At 36.9% G+C, this 17954-nt stretch overlaps 2 protein-coding genes across 5 annotated transcripts in view; one reads left to right on the top strand and one right to left on the bottom strand.

The window, feature by feature from the left end:
* Positions 1–2585: 2585 nt before the first annotated feature.
* Positions 2586–14440, top strand: LOC111571071 (vesicle-associated membrane protein 2-like). Its single transcript, XM_023274138.3, has 5 exons — positions 2586–2750; positions 5527–5647; positions 6667–6825; positions 10474–10525; positions 11622–14440. Coding segments are annotated over exons 1-5 (351 nt in total). The 5' UTR covers positions 2586–2748; the 3' UTR covers positions 11639–14440.
* Positions 11622–17954, bottom strand: part of LOC111571070 (chromodomain-helicase-DNA-binding protein 4-like) — a 53713-nt gene continuing 47380 nt past the window's right edge. For all 4 annotated transcript variants that reach the window (XM_055017771.1, XM_055017770.1, XM_055017773.1 and 1 more), the window contains exon 41: positions 11622–17877. In XM_055017771.1, the coding sequence (XP_054873746.1) occupies positions 17863–17877 (15 nt within the window). In that variant the 3' untranslated portion in view covers positions 11622–17862. The remainder of the gene's footprint in view (positions 17878–17954) is intronic.

Here is a 17954-nt window from a genome sequence, read left to right as displayed (position 1 = left end):
TGATTCTGGGATCTCATACCTCCATGTTTCTCAACACCCCCTACTATGAGATCACAGTCAGCCCTTATAAATGACTGATTCTGGGATCCCATATCTCTGTGCTTCACAACACATACTAAACTATGACGTTTTTGTAACATTTTTGTACGTCATACTAAACTATGATGTTTTTGTGACATTTTGGACGACATACTAAACTACGACGTTTTTTTTCAAATTTTGGACGACATACTAAACTATGATGTTTTTGTGACATTTTGGACGACATACTAAACTATGATGTTTTTGTGACATTTTGGACGACATACTAAACTATGATGTTTTTGTGACATTTTGGACGACATACTAAACTATGAAGTTTTTGTGACATTTTGGACGACATACTAAACTATGATGTTTTTGTGACATTTTGGACGACATACTAAACTATGACGTTTTTCTGACATTTTGGACGACATACTAAACTATGACCTTTTTTCAAATTTTGGACGACATACTAATCTATGACATTTTAGTGACATTTTTCACGACATACTAAACTATGACGTTTTTGTAACTTTTTTGGACGTCATACTAAACTATGACGTTTTAGTGACATTTTTCACGACATACTAAACTATGATGTTTTAGTAACTTTTTTGGACGACATACTAAACTATGACCTTTTTTCAAATTTTGGACGACATACTAATCTATGACGTTTTAGTGACATTTTTCACGACATACTAAACTAGGACGTTTTTGTCGACATACTAAACTATGACGTTTTTGTAACTTTTTTGGACGTCATACTAAACTATGACGTTTTTGTGACATTTTGGACGACATATTAAACTATAATGATTTTGTGACATTTTTGACAACAAACTATGACTTTTTAGTAACATTTTGGACGACATACTAAACTATGACATTGTTGTGACATTTTGGACGACATTCTAAACTATGACAATTTTATGACATTTTTCACGACATACTTAACTATGATGATTTTGTTACATTTTTGACTACATACTAAACTATGACGTTTTTGTGACATTTTGGACGACATACTAAACTATGACTTTTTAGTGACATTTTGGACGACATACTAAACTATGACGTTTTTGTGACATTTTGGACAACATAAAAAACTATGATGTTTTTGTGACATTTTGGATGACATACCTTCCGTCTCAGACCTCCGGTGTCTCAGTTCGTGAGGGTGGGAGCGCGATAATACAGCAGGTTGCTATGGAGACGTCCTCGGTTGGCCCGGTCCAAAAATCAACAGGTGTCCTTGGGAGGGAGGGGTGGGGGGGGTGTGTGGGGGGTGGGGGGGTGGTTTAGGAGAGCTATCTCTTGGCCATGAAACTTCCAGAGGAGTTTGTTATTGTTCCAGGGGCGCCAGAATTTAATCAGTTTCCTTCTTGTTTAGGCGGGGGATAGGAGCAATTTCACCTTCCCCCTACTGCTCTCAACAATGTTACACCACAGCTGTAGTGATTCTCACCCTGAGGCTTCCACTTTGCCACTCACATCAACAGTCACACCAAGCAAATTGTTCATATTACGATTGAGTTCGTCATACCGAGCATCGGCAGCTGTGATCCGATCGTTTGCGTAGACCAGCAGTCTTTGGACGTCGTTTCCATCTGCGGTCTTCCTGATTTTCCAGAAGCTCAGGCCAGTGAACAAGCCAATTATAAGCAGGCCTGTCATCATAAATCCGAATATATAAACATCTTCCACATCCTCCATGGATAGGGGTGCCAGGCACATGATCCCCTTCCACTTCCCCCAGGCGTCGATCACGTAACCAGAGGCAAAACTCCCATCCGGGCAGGTAGGCTCCCCTAGGCCTGTGCTCTTTGTGGCGACAATCTTGTCAATTGCATTGAGAGACCAGTTAATCAATTCCATGATCGGTGTTTCGAAGGTCCAGTGCCAAGCGATCACTCCAAGTCAGACAGACGAGACGAGACAAAAAAGTGCAGCAAGCAGAAGACATGAGGGAGTGGGGAGAACAGAGATAGAAACGGAGCGAGCAAAAGTGCGACTGCCTCCTACGAGAGCTCAGACGTTTTTGTGACTTTTTTTCACAAAATTTCAAGGAAAGTCCTTTAAAATGTATGAAAACTTCCCCCAATAATTTCCAAAATTTTGCAGGAAAATTCCCATGACATTTCATATAAAACCCTCAGAAAAATTCGTGTAATATTTTCATAAAATTTCTATAAAGTTCTCCAAAATTCTTCTTACATTCCCACAAAATTTCTAGGAAAATACCAGGAATTTTCAATAAAACTCCTGTAAAATCTTGGGAAAATTTCAGTAAAATTCCTATAGAATTCCTGGATCACCTGAGATCACATATATACACTATATATATATATATATATATATATATATATATATATATATATATATATATATATATATATATATATATATAAAAAAATAAAATGGACAGCAGTGATTTCCGGTGTTACAGCCTCTGTGTGTGTGTGTGTGTGTGTGTGTGTGTGTGTGTGTGTAGGGGCGGAGTTTGTGTGTGACGCACTGATTTTTTTGTTTTTTTTCCTGCGCAGCCTCTTCAGTTGTAGTGTTTTTTGGTTTAACAGAAAAAGTGAATCAGGATATTGGATGGACAATAAAACTGAAGGAGTCCTTCATTTATATTTAGCTGCTCTCTCTCTCTTTCTGTTTATTTCTCCCTCACCCTCTTCTTCTCTCTCAGATTATCTCCATCATCCTGCCTAGGCTGAGATGTAAGTACTCCAACATGTTTTATTTAATTTTAATTGTATAGAAACCTAAAAAATCTCTCAGTGTCTATTCACTATTTCAAAACAAAGTCCACTTAATAGGCTACAGAGAGAAATGTGTCTTTAAACATCCAAGTTCCAGCAAAATTTTCCTTCATTAATTCATATTTTCTTCATTTTGAACACACCGTTTCTTCTTCAAACTTGTTATCACTCTGTGTTAAATGTCTGGGCTGCAACTGTACGACTGCAGAAATACGACCATGACTCACCGGCTGACTCACCTACAAAACTATCCATCAACATTGTGATCGGCTCTGCTTTTCTACAATCTGCATCAGCTCTTTTTCTATCAAACTAATTGATTCAGCTCACAAAACAACTGCGGCGAGTTCCATACAAGCAAAGAGACGATGTAAATACAATTACACAAACCTAGAAACACCTGGAAGATGGATTTTTTTTTCCAGAAGACGACTGATATTGTGTGGATTTGAAAGTATTGTTTGTGGGGGAGGGGAGGTGGAGTATTAGTGCGTGCATGTTGATCTCCATCAGTCCGGCTGTTGCTGCTGCTGCTGCACTAATCTTTCTCCATTTTCGTTTGGAAAACAAGCCTGTCTGGCAGTAAACGTGAGCTGCTGTTTGGTCTGATCAGGCATCCAACAACCTGCTGCTGTGTGGAAGTAAAAACACTAAATGCATTTTGTTGAGATGTTATCATTTGATTCTCCTAAACTGCTGATCCGTTCCAGCCGCCGATGCTTCGATTATGTGGACGGAGGCCAGAGTTAGATGAGTCATGTTCCTATTATTAAATTAGAGTTTGTGTTTTATAATTCAGACTGTGTGTTCCTTCAGTTTGAGCTTCATGAAGTTACCAAGAAATGTCATATTTATCTTTGTTTTCCATATATTGTTTGAAAAAAATATTTAAATTTAAGTTGTTAGTGAAAATACTCACAAGAAATGTCAAAGTCCTGAGCGCTAATTTCAAATAAAAGTATGTATCATGCAAATTTCTCCATTTTGGAATAATATTTAATGAATTGACATTGCACTATGGGATTAATAAAAGCTGATCTTTACTTATATTAGAATTATTTCAAATCTGCACATTCCTTGTTTTTTGAGATTTACTTTACTGTTGCATTTGGTAAAGGTGAGGCCAGATGTAGAGCAGTAAAATGTGTCGTATTTTTCTCTGAATTGTCATGGAATTGAAGCAAAAGGGAGAGAAATGCAAATTAAATAAAAGTTTTACACTTGAATCAATAACATAGTTACTACTTTGATTTTAATCACACAACTGCAATGTAAGAAGCTTTATCGTTGTTTTTTTTTTGGGGGGGGTCTCTGTCCTTTTTCCATTTTGCACTTGGTGAAAAAGTCTGTCTGGATTTCTGACAACATAACAGCCTCGCCTTGGTGACAAAGGCTACAAGCTTCAATCTTGGCTGAAAAGCTAACATTTAAAGATGTTTTCTTCTAGTGCTTGTTGAGTTTTTTTTCCTCTGTTTCTCTTCTCTCTGACCTTGGAGGCAGATGACGACATCAGTAAACATCAAGTATTATGTGTGCAGCTCACTGATGTTAACGAATTTCTAACTAATGCTTCTGTATAATGCTTCTCTCTAGCTTTGAACCATTAAGAAAATATATTCCTCCTCCTCTAAATGAAAAGTTGAATTCCAAAGCAGAAAAAGTACCTTTGGCTGGTCCGTTATATTCAGTGGTTTTCTTGGTTGAACAAACTTTAGCTTGATAGAACTGAGCTCTGACTACAGAGCATCACTGTCCTCTGAAACCAATCTATTTTTAATCTCATAAAACTCACGAATTATGAGAATATATTCAGTTTGCTAGTTATCTGAAAAGTTTAAAAATCAACAAGTCTATAGAGTCAAGATTTTTCAACAAAGTCTCTCAAATGTGAGCTGCAGCGTTCAACACGGCTTCATCTGGTCTCAAGTTAATTTAGTCTTTTTTAAATTGTCATGCATGAACACAGGAGAGGGCTATACATAATTCTGAATCAGTTAATTGATCTGCATGAGCACAGTGCTTTCATGTTCCTTTAATGGGACCGGCCACTGGTTTGAGGTTAGATGATTTCTGATTCAGAGACATGAAGCTACGTTGATCAGTTTAACCCTCGTGTCATCCTGCGGGTCAAAATTGACCCGTTTTAAAGTTTGAAAATGTGGGAAAAAAATATATTTTAACAGTGAAACTTCTGATGTCCACATTTTCAACATTTTGGGGAAATCTTTAAACATTTTTTGGTGGAAAAAAAAGAAATATTAAAAATGTTTCTTTAAGAACATTCACATAAAAATCAACCAAAATCCAGCGAAATTCACTGGATTCTGGTTGATTTTTATGTGAATATTCTTAAGAAAAGAAAATATTAGAAGTTTTACTGATATATATGGAATCACTTCAGATATGTTTAGGATTTTCTGGAAGATTTTTCTTACCAAATTTGGGTTTTCTTTTTTTTTTTTTTTTTTTTTAAATAAAACTTATAAGGTAAACTTTTAAGGAATTATTGGAATTTTCTCCCTGAAGGCTTTGCAAATTTTCAGAAATTTGGGGAATTTTTTAGCTGAATTTTTGGATTTTTTTTTTTTTTCAGACAAGGAAACAATATGTTTTGGTGCCTGTAAATGAGGATAACAGGAGGGTTAACCAAAGATATCAGTGGTGATGCAGAGCTCGTCTGTTCATGATGTCTTTGATGAAACATCCATCTCTCTCCATCTTTCTTTCACTGCAGGTCGACTCCAGAAGGAGGAGCTGCTTCAGGGGCCCCGGAGGGCGAAGGAGGCCCTCCGGCTCCGGCCCCAAACCTGACCAGCAACAGACGCCTGCAGCAGACTCAGGCTCAGGTGGACGAGGTGAGGAACCTCTGCTGTTAGAACCAGAGACTATTCAGGATCACTGTGAATGGTTTAGGGAGGACAGCTTCATCCAGAATGGATTCAATTTAACCCTCGTGTCGTCCTGCAGGTCAAAACTGACCTGTTTCAAAGTTTGAAAATGTGGGGGAAAAATTATTTTCACAGTGAAATTTCTGATTTCCAGATTTTCAACATTTTTGGGAAATTTTTGAACATTTTTTGGTGGAAAAAAAATGTTTCTTTAAGAACATTTACAAAAAAAATCAACCAAAATCCAGCAAATTTTGCTGGATTTTGGTTGATTTTTATGTGAATGTTCTTCAAGAAAATATTAAAAGTTTTACTGATATACACTATATATATATATATATATATATATATATATATATATATATATATATATATATATATATATAAATAAAAATAAATAAAAATCACTTTAGATATTTTTAGGATTTTTTTGGAAGATTTTTAGGATTTTTTTGAAAATATTTGCAAGAATTTTTTTGTCAAATTTGTGGGGTTTTTTTTGTTTGTTTTTTTAAATAAAACTTTGAAGGGAAACTTTTACAGAATTATTGGCATTTTCTTCCTGAAGGTTTTGCAAATTTTAATAAATTTGGGTAATTTTTTTGCTGAATTTCTGGATTTTTTTCAGACAAGGAAACAAGATTTTTTGGTGCCCGTAAATGAGGACAACAGGAGGGTTAAAGGAATGAAGCTAAATGAGCTCAAAGGTTGAAGATATGGGAAAAGACTGAAATTTTGACTTCACTTTGGATCTCTGCAGTCATTAGCTGTCATCTTGGTTACAGGTGGGATCATAATGTTGCACCAGGGTTTGTGCTGTCGTACAGATTCTCTCTCAGAAAGACCAACATCTTCTTCCAGACGTCCTCCTGAGCATGAGGACGTTCCACCGTCTATACAGATTCTACAATTAAAAGTAGAACACTCTCCAGGTCTAAGCTGGATGTTTACCTGACGGAGAGGCTGACGGGTGTTTTCGTCCTCAGGTGGTGGACATCATGCGTGTGAACGTGGACAAAGTCCTGGAAAGAGATCAGAAGCTGTCAGAGCTGGACGACCGGGCCGATGCCTTGCAGGCCGGAGCCTCGCAGTTCGAGAGCAGCGCTGCAAAACTCAAGAACAAGTACTGGTGGAAGAACTGCAAGGTGTGTCTGTTTTATTTATAAAAAATAAAGATTTAATATGCGTTTCCCAAGTTGAGTAGTTCAAGGTCTGTTGTAAAGATAATAATCCAGAGATTTATTCTGTTTTTTAATGACAGCTTCCTATTCAAAGCTGCTCATTAGAAACCAAAGGACACAATCTGAATTATATTGAAACATTTTCCCATATTTATAATCTTATTTATTATGTAATTTAAATTTCAACATTTGTTTTTTTTATCTCAGAACTTGAATTGTTCTTATTAAAGAGCATATTATTTTAATCTTGTACATTTTAGAACAGAATTTAGTTTTGTAATTTCTAAATTGTTTGCATTTTTTTTGTCTGAAATGCTGGTTCCTCTCCTACACACTGCTCTTATGAAATAGATGCTTAAACTTGGTAATATTTTCTGACAGCTCATCACACAAATGTTGCTAGAACGTTTAAAATCCAGTGATTGTGTCTGTTTTTATAGTTTCTGGCTGTAAAATAGTGTCATTTAGGCATTTAAAAAAAACAGACAAGATGCCTTATTTGGCCTCAGTGACGTCTGCTTGTTTTAGTTAGGAAATGAATGCAGTAAATATTCTTTCATGCATGTGATTAGAAAAGTATTTAAAGACTCCAAAGTTGTTTAAATCAATCCAACTGGACTTTAAGAAGGTTCCTTGAAGACGTTTCACCTCTCATCCAAGAGGCTTCTTCAGTTCAGAACTGAATTTGGGAAAAGACTGAACTTCAGTTCTGAACTGAAGAAGCCTCTTGGATGAGAGGTGAAACGTCTTCAAGGAACCTTCTTAAAGTCCAGTTGGATTGATTTAAACAACTTTGGATAACCATGACCTGGATGAATGAGAAACTACACAGACATATTTAAAGACTCCTACGATACCTACAACATGTTTTAAACAGCACTGGTGGTTAAATAGCTTTAACGAAACCATCTGGCTTATCAGAGAACGGATCTTTGCATGAAATTTCTGGACTACAGGCAGTTTCTGGGCATTTCTAGTTAGTTTCCATACTCTGTGTAAAACTCAACCTACCGCTTCAGCCAAAAGCTCCTCCATTTCCCCCACATGTTGACTCTGCTCACCTTCCTTCCTGTTGGAGTTTTGTTTGATGGCAGCTGGAAAACCTCAAGGTCACTCACTTCTGCCACCTCCTGCTTCGGAGTGTGTGGTTGTTGATCACACCTTGTTGGTTGAGGCCACAGCCAAGCCAGATTTACCATCCATCCATCCATTATCTATACCAATACCAATCCTCATTAGGGTCATGGGGGGCTGGAGTCTATCCCAGCTGACTTAGGGTGAAGGCAGGAGACACCTGGAGAGGTAACAGTCTATCACAGGGCTACATATAGAGACAAACAATCACATTCACACCTATGGACAATTTAGAATCACCAATTAACCTCAGCATGTTTTTTGGACTGTGGGAGGAAGCTGGAGAACCCAGAGAAAATCCACACATGCACAGAAAAAACATTTAAACGCCATGCAGAAAGATCCCAGGAAGGCCGGGACGCAAACCGGGATCTTCTATTAACCACTAAGCCACTGTGCAGCCCCCAGATTTACCCACTGAATCACAAGTGACAGTGGGTTTGATGCATTTTTCATAATGCTTGGGAATCTAATTTTAGCTTATGTTTTTTGTACATTTACAAGTTCTTTAACCCTCCTGTTGTCCTGTGGGTCAAAATTGACTCGTTTTAAAGTTTGAAAATGTGGAGAAAAAAAAATTTTCGCAATGAAACTTCTGATGTCCACATTTTTGGGAAATCTTTGAACATTTTTTGGTGTAAATAAAGAAATGCTAAAAATGTTTCTTAAGAACATTCACATTAAAATTTGACAAACGACACAAAACTAAACAAAAAAGAGACAAAAAATTTGACAAAAAGTTAGAAAGTGACAACAAAAACAGGACAAAAAATTACACAATTGACACAAACGAGACAAAAAATGACAAAAGCGAGAAACCAAACGACAAAAGATAGGCAACACAAGCAAGACAAAAAAACCACAAAACTACAAAAACAATCCTCAAAACAACGAATAAAGCAAAACACAAAATGACAAAAATAAGACAAAAAACACAGATGAGACAAAAAGCAAACAAAAAACAGAAACAAACGACACAAGTCAGACAAAAAAAGACAAAAACCAACAAAAACAAGACAAAATATTACAAAAATGAGACACAAAACAACAAAAACAATCTAATATTTTACTTTCTGATTCAAACAACTTGTCATGGTCTAGAAATGATTTTAAATTTATAGTTTTACTAATTTACAATCTGCAGTTAATGTCTTCTCTGGAATTTTTACACTTTGAGGGCCGGATTGGACCCTCTGGAGGACCGCTTTTAGCCCGCGGGCCTCATGTTGGACACCCCTGCTTTAGATGATTAGATGATGTGTTTTTGAGCTCCTCACTGCAGCTCAGTGAAACTTTGGTGAGAAACCAAAGTGAAAACTGAACCAGATTTGCCTCTCATCCGCCTCCCCTCGCTTCCTGCTCATCCATCCATCTCATCCGGCCTCAGGTGCCAGTCCTCTTCCCATCCCAGCTCCGCCTCCAAATGTGCAGCGCAGAGGGTCCAATCAGAGAAGAGATTACATTAGCGAGAGGAGGGGACATGTTTGAGTGGCGGCGGCGTCACCGAGAGGAAACATTTCAATCTGGATTACAGCGAACGTCGGGATTAAAGAGCCAGCTGTGGGTCGTGATGTAACTCAAAGCTGAACGTGTCCGACTGTCAGCCACCGTATGAAATCTTTGTGTCTCATTCTGCTTTGATGAGCCGAACTGTTACCAGTTTATTTTCCCACAAACGCCATCCTGCTGTCCCATATAGCCACTAGAGCGCCAAATGTGGATTAATCCGCCGCTGAAAATAGTCCCTCAGAAAAATTCCTGTGTGTTTGATTTAAAGGTGGCAATGAGAACATTTAGTTTAATTTTTTTTCATTTGTTTTCAGACGACCTGACTCTCACATCACACAAACACACAAATCAAACACACACAAATCAAACACACACATGCACATCAATCTCTCTCTCTCTCTCTCTCCCTCTACCCTGTTGTTGCGTTAATCTCGCTCGCCCTCCCCCCATCAGAGGTGATTTACTTTCTCTGATGATCATGTTATCATGTGGATTTTGTTTATGAAGCATTTAAATAAACACACACACACACACACACACACACACACACACACACACACACACACACACACACACACACACACACACACACACACACACACACACACACACACACACACACACACACACACACACACACACACACAAGCTTAAAATAGAGGCATCTGAGATTCTTCAAAATTCCAAACAGAAAAAAAGGAAGTATTTAGATCCGTCGTACGAGTAAAAAGTACTAATCCTGCTCTCTACAAAATATTTATTCCTCTTATATTTACACATTTATTTCCTTTTTTTTTTTTAACAGATTTATCTTTTATTGTGGCACTTCTGTGATTCCATACTGAAAATATGTCAAAGACAAAAACAATGAAACTCTTTTTTCCCTTTTCTGGGTGGAATTAAAGAGCTGTTTCATTTGATCACACTCTGGTTTTGTTCTGACATTTTGATTTTTGTCTTTTTTTCCAGATGATGATCATCATGGCGATCGTAGGCATTATATTTGTGGGCGTCATTTTCTGTAAGTGAAACTTCACTTTTTTACTGTTATTTTAAAGGCCTTAAACTTTATTCTGCAGTGCATAAAAATATATTAGTAAATCATATATTTTTTACTTTTCATACACTGATGCTTTTTTATCTTTAATACTGCATTAATATTAAGTTTGTGTCTTGCATGTTTTATGTTATTCTGTTTTTGTTTCATAATTAATTTTCTGTGCTTTTACTTCTAATGGAAAAAAAAGAAACCTGAACAGTTTCCAAAAATCAAACCCCACAAAAATACTGGAAAGTTACCATCTCATAAAAGTAGTCATTTTTCATTCTAAAATTAAATATTTTTAGCATTATTTCAACATGAGATCATTTGTATTTTTGTTGCTTTTTATTGTGTAAAGACAAATATTTACACATAAAGACAATGAAGTTCCATATAATGAATGACAATCACAGATAGATGTAATTATAAATGATTTTCATGAGTATTTTGACTGATTCATCTACATATTATACATGGATGAACACACATTAATTCAACATTTTTGTTTTGAAAGATTTCTGCAGTCATACAAGATTCCTCTCATTCATCGTTTTCTGTTTCTCTCTCTCTCTCTCTCTCTATATATATATATATATATATATATATATAAAAAAATAATAAATAAAAATGTAAAATATTCTATATATGTATATATAAATTGTAAAACTCAAATATAGAAAAAATAGCAAAAATAATATATATTTATTTTGCTATAAATAATAACAAATAGTAATTAAAAAATATAACTGATACAGGGTTTTACAGGGTTAAAAAAATGAACTTTTGTGGGTGTTCACAGTTACAGCTTTCTAATGTTATTTTATATTAAACATAATTATTCACAGTGTTTTTGTAATCATTTTTATAAGAATTTGTTGATATCTTTGTGTATTTAAAAAAACACTGAAAAACTAAAATAAATCAAAAATGTTTATTGAAATGACAGATTTTTTACAGTGTAGTGTGAACTAGACTACTGAATCAAATCACTGAAAATGTTTCATAAATTCCATGTCAGAAGTTTTTGTTTGTTTGTTTGTTTGTTTGTTTTAATGACTGTGTTTTCTGTCCTCAGTGTATTTCTTCTACTGAGCTGCTCTTCAGGGACGAACGCACAACTCACAGGACGAGTCTGAACCGAGATCCTGCCGAGACAAATCCAGCCTCTCCTCAGCTGCTCTTGGTCCTCCTTCCTCTTCCTCCATGATGCCTTCCTCTCAAACCTCCGTGCATGATCTGTGTTGTTCTCCACAAACTCCTCCTTCTGCTGCTCCAGTTCAGGTCACCTGACTTTCAGTAGCAGCTGTGATCATTTTTCTGTTCGCTGGGAGTCTGAGGGATTTAATCACATCAGGACAGTTTGCAGAAAAGTGAACCAAACAGACTTTTTCTTTCTTGTGTAAAAATCTTTAACCCACATTTGTTCAACAGTCCAAAATGAAAGAAGCCTCCTGATGCTGTCAGTTTATCAGTAGTTCTTAGAGGAGAAACTAAAACCAAATAGTCGCTTTACTTCACTTCTTTACTTTCTTGCTATCTGAGTTTTAAAACAAGACTTTGACTGTTTGGGTCAATTTATAATTGCGGTACTTTTTGTATCATAGTTGACATATTTGCTGTTTTCAGGCCTAAAATCAACATGGCCGCCTATAACCAAACGCCACAGGGCATTTTAGAGAAAGATTCTTCTAAATATTATATATACAACTGAGTAAAATTGAAATTGAAAGTTATATATAAAGATACTGCAGTAAATCTGTTGACTACTTTACATTAAATAAGTCAGAAAGCCTTGGAGTCTGGCCAGTCTTTTCTTCAGGAGGAAATGACATCATGTGGAGCAGGTCATGTGATCTGGAATTAACACACTTCCTGGAGAGGTGTTTAGTAATGGGGAACTTAGTGGAAAGTGATTTCTAGGACACAGAAACAATCTGTTATTTTCCATATAAAATTTGATTCCATATTTCCAAAAAAGAAATATTTGTCATGATTATTTCAACTTAATAAAAAGAACACAATCCAAACTATTTCTGAATAAACTCATTTTAATTTTGTTCAGCTCATTAGAAGGTGGTTGTTATTAAATTCAGACGGTTATTTAGTTGACATTTTAGTGATTTCCAGTAATTTTTTATTAATAAGTGATTGTTTCCATAATAAATAATTATGGAATTTGTAAAGACATGATCAAAATGAAAATAAAAACATTACTTTTTTTTATTTTAATGAAAATATCCATCCATCCATTATCTATACACCACTTAATCCTCATTAGGGTCATGGGGGGGGCTGGAGTCTATCCCAGCTGACTCAGGTGAAGGCAGGGGACACCCTAGACAGGTCACCAGTCTGTCACAGGGCTACATATATAGACAAACAATCACTCTCACATTCACACCTACGGGCAATTTAGAATGATCAATTAACCTCAGCATATTTTTGGACTGTGGGAGGAAGCCGGAGTACCCGGAGAAAACCCACGCATGCACAGGGAGAACATGCAAACTCCATGCAGAAAGATCCCGGGAAAGCCGGGACGCAAACCAGGGATCTTCTAGCTGCAAGGCGAAAGTGCTAACCACTACACCACTGTGCAGCCCTAATGAAAATATATGCAAGATATATCCCATGGACTTCAAAAGTCCCTCAATTATATATTGACCCATTTGCTGTGTCGTGGTTTTAAACAGATTTCAGGCTAAATATCTGGAAAAAAACACAGCATCTAGTAAATCAGTGGCACTTATCAGATAAATTGTCATCTTCACACAATTTTGTGCTCTGCAGCAGTAAAAAATTTCACTTTGGCTTAAGAATACCTGGAAATTCTATGTAGAAAATGTATCTGAAATGACCAAAATTAAATTTGTTGTATTCGTTTATTTGTTCAGGAGAATTTAGAGTTGGTTGGTCTAAAAGGTGTTGACTTCACAGCAGACAGGTGGTTAGAACTGTTTGAACAGGAAGTTTATTTTTCTTACAACATTTATAGAGAAGTCGTCCCAGTAAAAGCCGGAATTAGTGATTTTTATCTCAAATTTATTCCTAATAAAATAAAATGCAAGAGATCTGTATAAGATTGGAGAAAAGCTGTTTTATCAGCAAGGTTTATAGAAAATATAATGAAGTAAAGATTTTAGAAAGTGTGCTTAAGTGTGTGCACATGATAGAGTTAAATATCATCTGCATACATGGCTAAGGACTGTCAATCAAAATGGATTCCAGTTAATTATCCCAAACCTACAGACGGATAGGAAGTCTGGATAGGCTCATAGTGTCAGACACAGGTCACAGTTATGATAAATGGCCAAATATAACAAGAAATCCTGTTTGTTTTCTTTATTATACAGATTATAATCTGCCTGTAAAAGGACTGAAACAGTGAACATGTATTTTCTCTCTCCTGTGTTTTCCATCTGTCCTCCCTCAGCCTTTTCCGTCCTGTACTCATGTTTTTCTGTCAGCGTTGCTGCTACTGCTGCTAATTTAATTCCACTTTGAGCAGAAAATTCACCTCCTGGATAAACATGACTGGAATAATTTAGATATTTCTTTTCTGTTCGTCTGCCCAGCTTCAGTTTCGACTTAAGATGCAGTGTTTCTTTTTGTTGTGTTGTGAACCGACCTGACTTGTTTTCTGTGGTTTGAATGTGCAACATGTGTCTTTGTTCTTTCTGGTTCCTCTTTACATGAATGAAAACGTAGAATGTGAGTTTACTGTAGATATTAAAGCACTCATTATTTAACATGGAGGGATAAATAATTGCATTTAAGACTGAATGGTTAAAGTTTGAAGTGGAATTCAGGATCAGAGCTGCTTCTGTCCTGCTGGATGTTCTTAAGATGTTGAGAATGTTCTTAGAATTCAAATAAATTCATGTTTGCAACAGACATGGAGTGTTTCAGCTCTGATTTGTTAACTATCCTCAATATATTCTCAATAAACTCAAAAAAACATCATCACATATCTTAACCTTTTCAGTTATTACATTTTCTTTCATTGGAGTCGTAGTTTTGCCAACCTAGTCACTGTTTTGGCTCCGTTTTTGGTCTCTACCAGCTTCTAAGGTTAATATTTGGCTCTTTAGCTGCTAAAGGCTCCATTATGTGCATCAGCTGGCTCTAATTATTGCCTGTCTGCTGTGTAGATTGTGTGTTTTGGCTAATAAAGGACTTTTAACTTGTAAAATGGCTGCCTGCCATGGCTGGAAAGTCTGTTTTTATCATAGGAGCCTTTAGAAGAACACGAGGAGGCATCTGTACAAACAGTTTAAAGTATATTTACCAAACAGAAAGACCCTCTGAAAGCTGAAACCCACTGCTAAGTTTGACAAGTATGTGAAAACGTGACCAAAGTGATCCCATTTATCTGCCAGATACTGTTAAAACTGTTTCAACTCTCAGACGGTCCTTAAACTACTCATCTGCCACCTTCTGTTCTACTGGAAAGAATAACCAAATGTAAACTTGAAATCATGATATTTAATTTTTTCTGCATGTCTCATTTAAAAAATGTTCCAAAAATAAAGCATTTGCACCAGATCAAGTAAAAACAAAACCAAAAACTGTGAACTCCTAAAGCACAACTGTGAAGCGTCACAAAGTTTATGAAAGTTTTCAGGTGACCTGCAGCCTGAGATGGACGACAAGACTGAGGAATAAATGCAGCATGGCTCAAAAACAGGATACATGGAAGATATATCTTCCAAAACTTACTGCTCTGATCTCACTTTGGGTGACACAATGATGACACAAAAAATACTGGAATGCTGATGCAACACCACCAACATTATCCACCTCGAAGTAAGTTCGTTGTTGTCATAATGACAAACTGATTTGTTGTCGAGTTTTACCCATCAGGGAGGAATTGTTATAAGAAGGCTGGTTCTAGATCTCAAGAAATTTTTGGAATTGCCAAACTTGGTGGTTTACTTTTGTCAGTTCCATGTCATCTCAAGCTTTTTAAAGTGCATGAGGATGTACAGAGTTTACAGCTCTGAGGAAAAAGCTCTTCCTCAGTCTGGTTGTTCGAGTTCTTATCGACCTGAACTTTCTTCCTGAGGGCAGAAGCACAAACAGTTTGTTACCAGGACGGGTTGAATCAGTGCTGCCAGCCTTTCTCCGGAGATGACCAGCATAGACAGAGTCCAGGTTTAGTAGAGGATGTCCCACAGTCCCCTGAGCTGTCTTCACCACACTAGGAAAGTCCTTCAGATGTTTTGCCAAACCACCATACCGAGACAGAGAATGCTCTCTATGGTGGTTCTATAAAAGTGTCAGCAGCTGAGAATGGAGCCTCCTGAGGAAATAAAGTCTTTGCTGGGCCTTTTTTCCCCCTTTTTAACCAGGTGAGAGGCGTTCAGGGTCCATGGGAGGTCAGTGGTGAACCGGATGAGGAGAGGAGCATGGGTGGTCTTCCTGGATCTCTCGAGGTCCACGATGACCTCCTTGGCTTTCCTGGTGTTCAGGACCAGTTTGTTGTGTGAACTCCACTCAGTCAGGGGCTGGACCTCCTCCCTGTAGTAGGTCTGATCATTGTCTGATAAAAGATCCACCACAGTGGTGTCATCTGCAAACTTCACGACCTCAGGACCAGTGTAGATGATAGGCGGCTGCTGATTCTGACCAGCTGAGGCCTGTTGGACAGAAAGTCAAGGATGCAGGAGCACAGCGGTGAGGACAGTCCCAGGTTTGTTCTGGTTACGGTTCCACTACCAATTATTAGGAATATTTGGAAACCAGGGTTTCTGTGATGGAGCATCTGCACCTTCACCACAGGGACCATCAGGGGGCAGTAATCCTCAACATTCAGGAACTTTGGGGGCATTTCATAGCTCGGTATCACCAATTGGTCAAGTACAGCCAGCATTTTTAAAAACCTGCAAAACACTGTCTTGTTGACTCGCTTTTCTGCAACATTCAGAAGGGATGTGAGGTTGTCATGGACTAATTTAAACCTTTCCAAGGCTTTACTGTGGTAAAATATCACAAAGAGCTGGAGGAACTTTTACCCCAAGAAGTCATCTTTTAAGAAATAAGGAAATAAATGTGTAAATATAAAGAGGAATAAATAAATAAAAAATACATTTGTTAAAAATAAGGAAATAAGGGCGCCCGTATGGCTCGCCGCATTGAGCGGGCGGCCCATGTACAGGGGCTGGTCCCCGACGCAGCTGGCCCGGGTTCGATTCCCGCTCGCGGCCCTTTGCTGCGTGTCTTCCCCCGACTCTTCTCCCCTGTTTCCTGTCTCTCTCTCACTACGCCTATCTAATAAAAAGCCGACAAAAAGGCCAAAAAAATAACTTTAAAAAAAAAAAAAAATAAGGAAATAAATGTGCAAATATAAAGAGAAATAAATAAAAGAATTGAAAACAATAATCTGTTAAAAAATAAGGACATAAATGTATAGAGGAATAAATAAAAGAATAAAAAATAAATCTTAAAAATAAAGAAATAAATGTGTAACTGTAAAGAGGAATAAATGAAATAAATAAATTTGTTTAAAATAAAGGAAATAAATGCGTAAATATAAAGAGGAATGAATTTTAAAAAAAACATGGAAATATAAAGTAAAATTTTGTCTTTTTCCTTTTCCATTTTTCCATTTTGTCATTGCTTTTTCCTAAAAGGAAAAACTGTTCTTCCTGTTCTTTTTACTCAGTTATTTCACTTTTACATATTTCCTTATTTTTTTTAGATTTATTTATTTTTAATTTATTCCTCTTTATATTTTACACATTTATTTCCTTATTTTTTAACAGATTGTTTATTATGGCAATCCTATGATTCCATAAAAACAAAACAGGACATGAATATAAAATCATCAGTCCACAGATTGAATTGAGTTAAATCAGTTTTTAATGACGGTATGGAACACCAGGAGATATTAGACAGTAGTTTTATTTCTCCAGCTATGATTTAAGAACATTTTGGATTCATCTTTTTGTAGCCCCCCCCCTCACCCTGAAATGACCAAACACACAGTTTCTTTATTACATTTTTTTATTTAGGTCCCAAAAAACCATCATAATAACATTATATCAATAATATTAATACAGAAATTGAAAAAAGGAGGAAAAAAAATAAAATAGCTTTTCTGTCCACAGCCTCATTCTCGGGTTGGGGGGTGTTGGGAGGGGATTCGATCCTCCAGAAAAACTGTAAAGTCTGTTTTTTTGGGGGGTAAGGGAGATAAAAAGTGAACTGGGCGTGGCTTCAAGCTTGGGCGTGCTGTCCGTCATTCTGCTGTGCACCAATCAGGAATGTCGAGGTGAGGCAGGGGTGGTTGACGAGGTAAAGAGCCGAACTTCAGTCTACTGCTGCGACATCTGAGAAGGAGAAGAAGAAGACATCCTTCAAGCAGCTCTGAAAAGTGGATTTTTTAACCTGAGAATCCTGGATTGGT

This window comes from Amphiprion ocellaris, chromosome 15, assembly GCF_022539595.1.
Source record: "Amphiprion ocellaris isolate individual 3 ecotype Okinawa chromosome 15, ASM2253959v1, whole genome shotgun sequence".
Taxonomy (NCBI): Eukaryota; Metazoa; Chordata; class Actinopteri; family Pomacentridae; genus Amphiprion; species Amphiprion ocellaris.
This window is presented reverse-complemented; position numbering and strand designations above follow the sequence as displayed.

What these genes read in the sequence shown, in the direction of transcription:
- LOC111571071 (XM_023274138.3), top strand. An exon ending in CTCAGGCTCAGGTGGACGAG is followed by an intron (nt 5,648 to 6,666) that starts GTGAGGAACCTC and finishes TTTCGTCCTCAG; the next exon opens with GTGGTGGACATCATGCGTGT. An exon ending in ACTGGTGGAAGAACTGCAAG is followed by an intron (nt 6,826 to 10,473) that starts GTGTGTCTGTTT and finishes CTTTTTTTCCAG; the next exon opens with ATGATGATCATCATGGCGAT.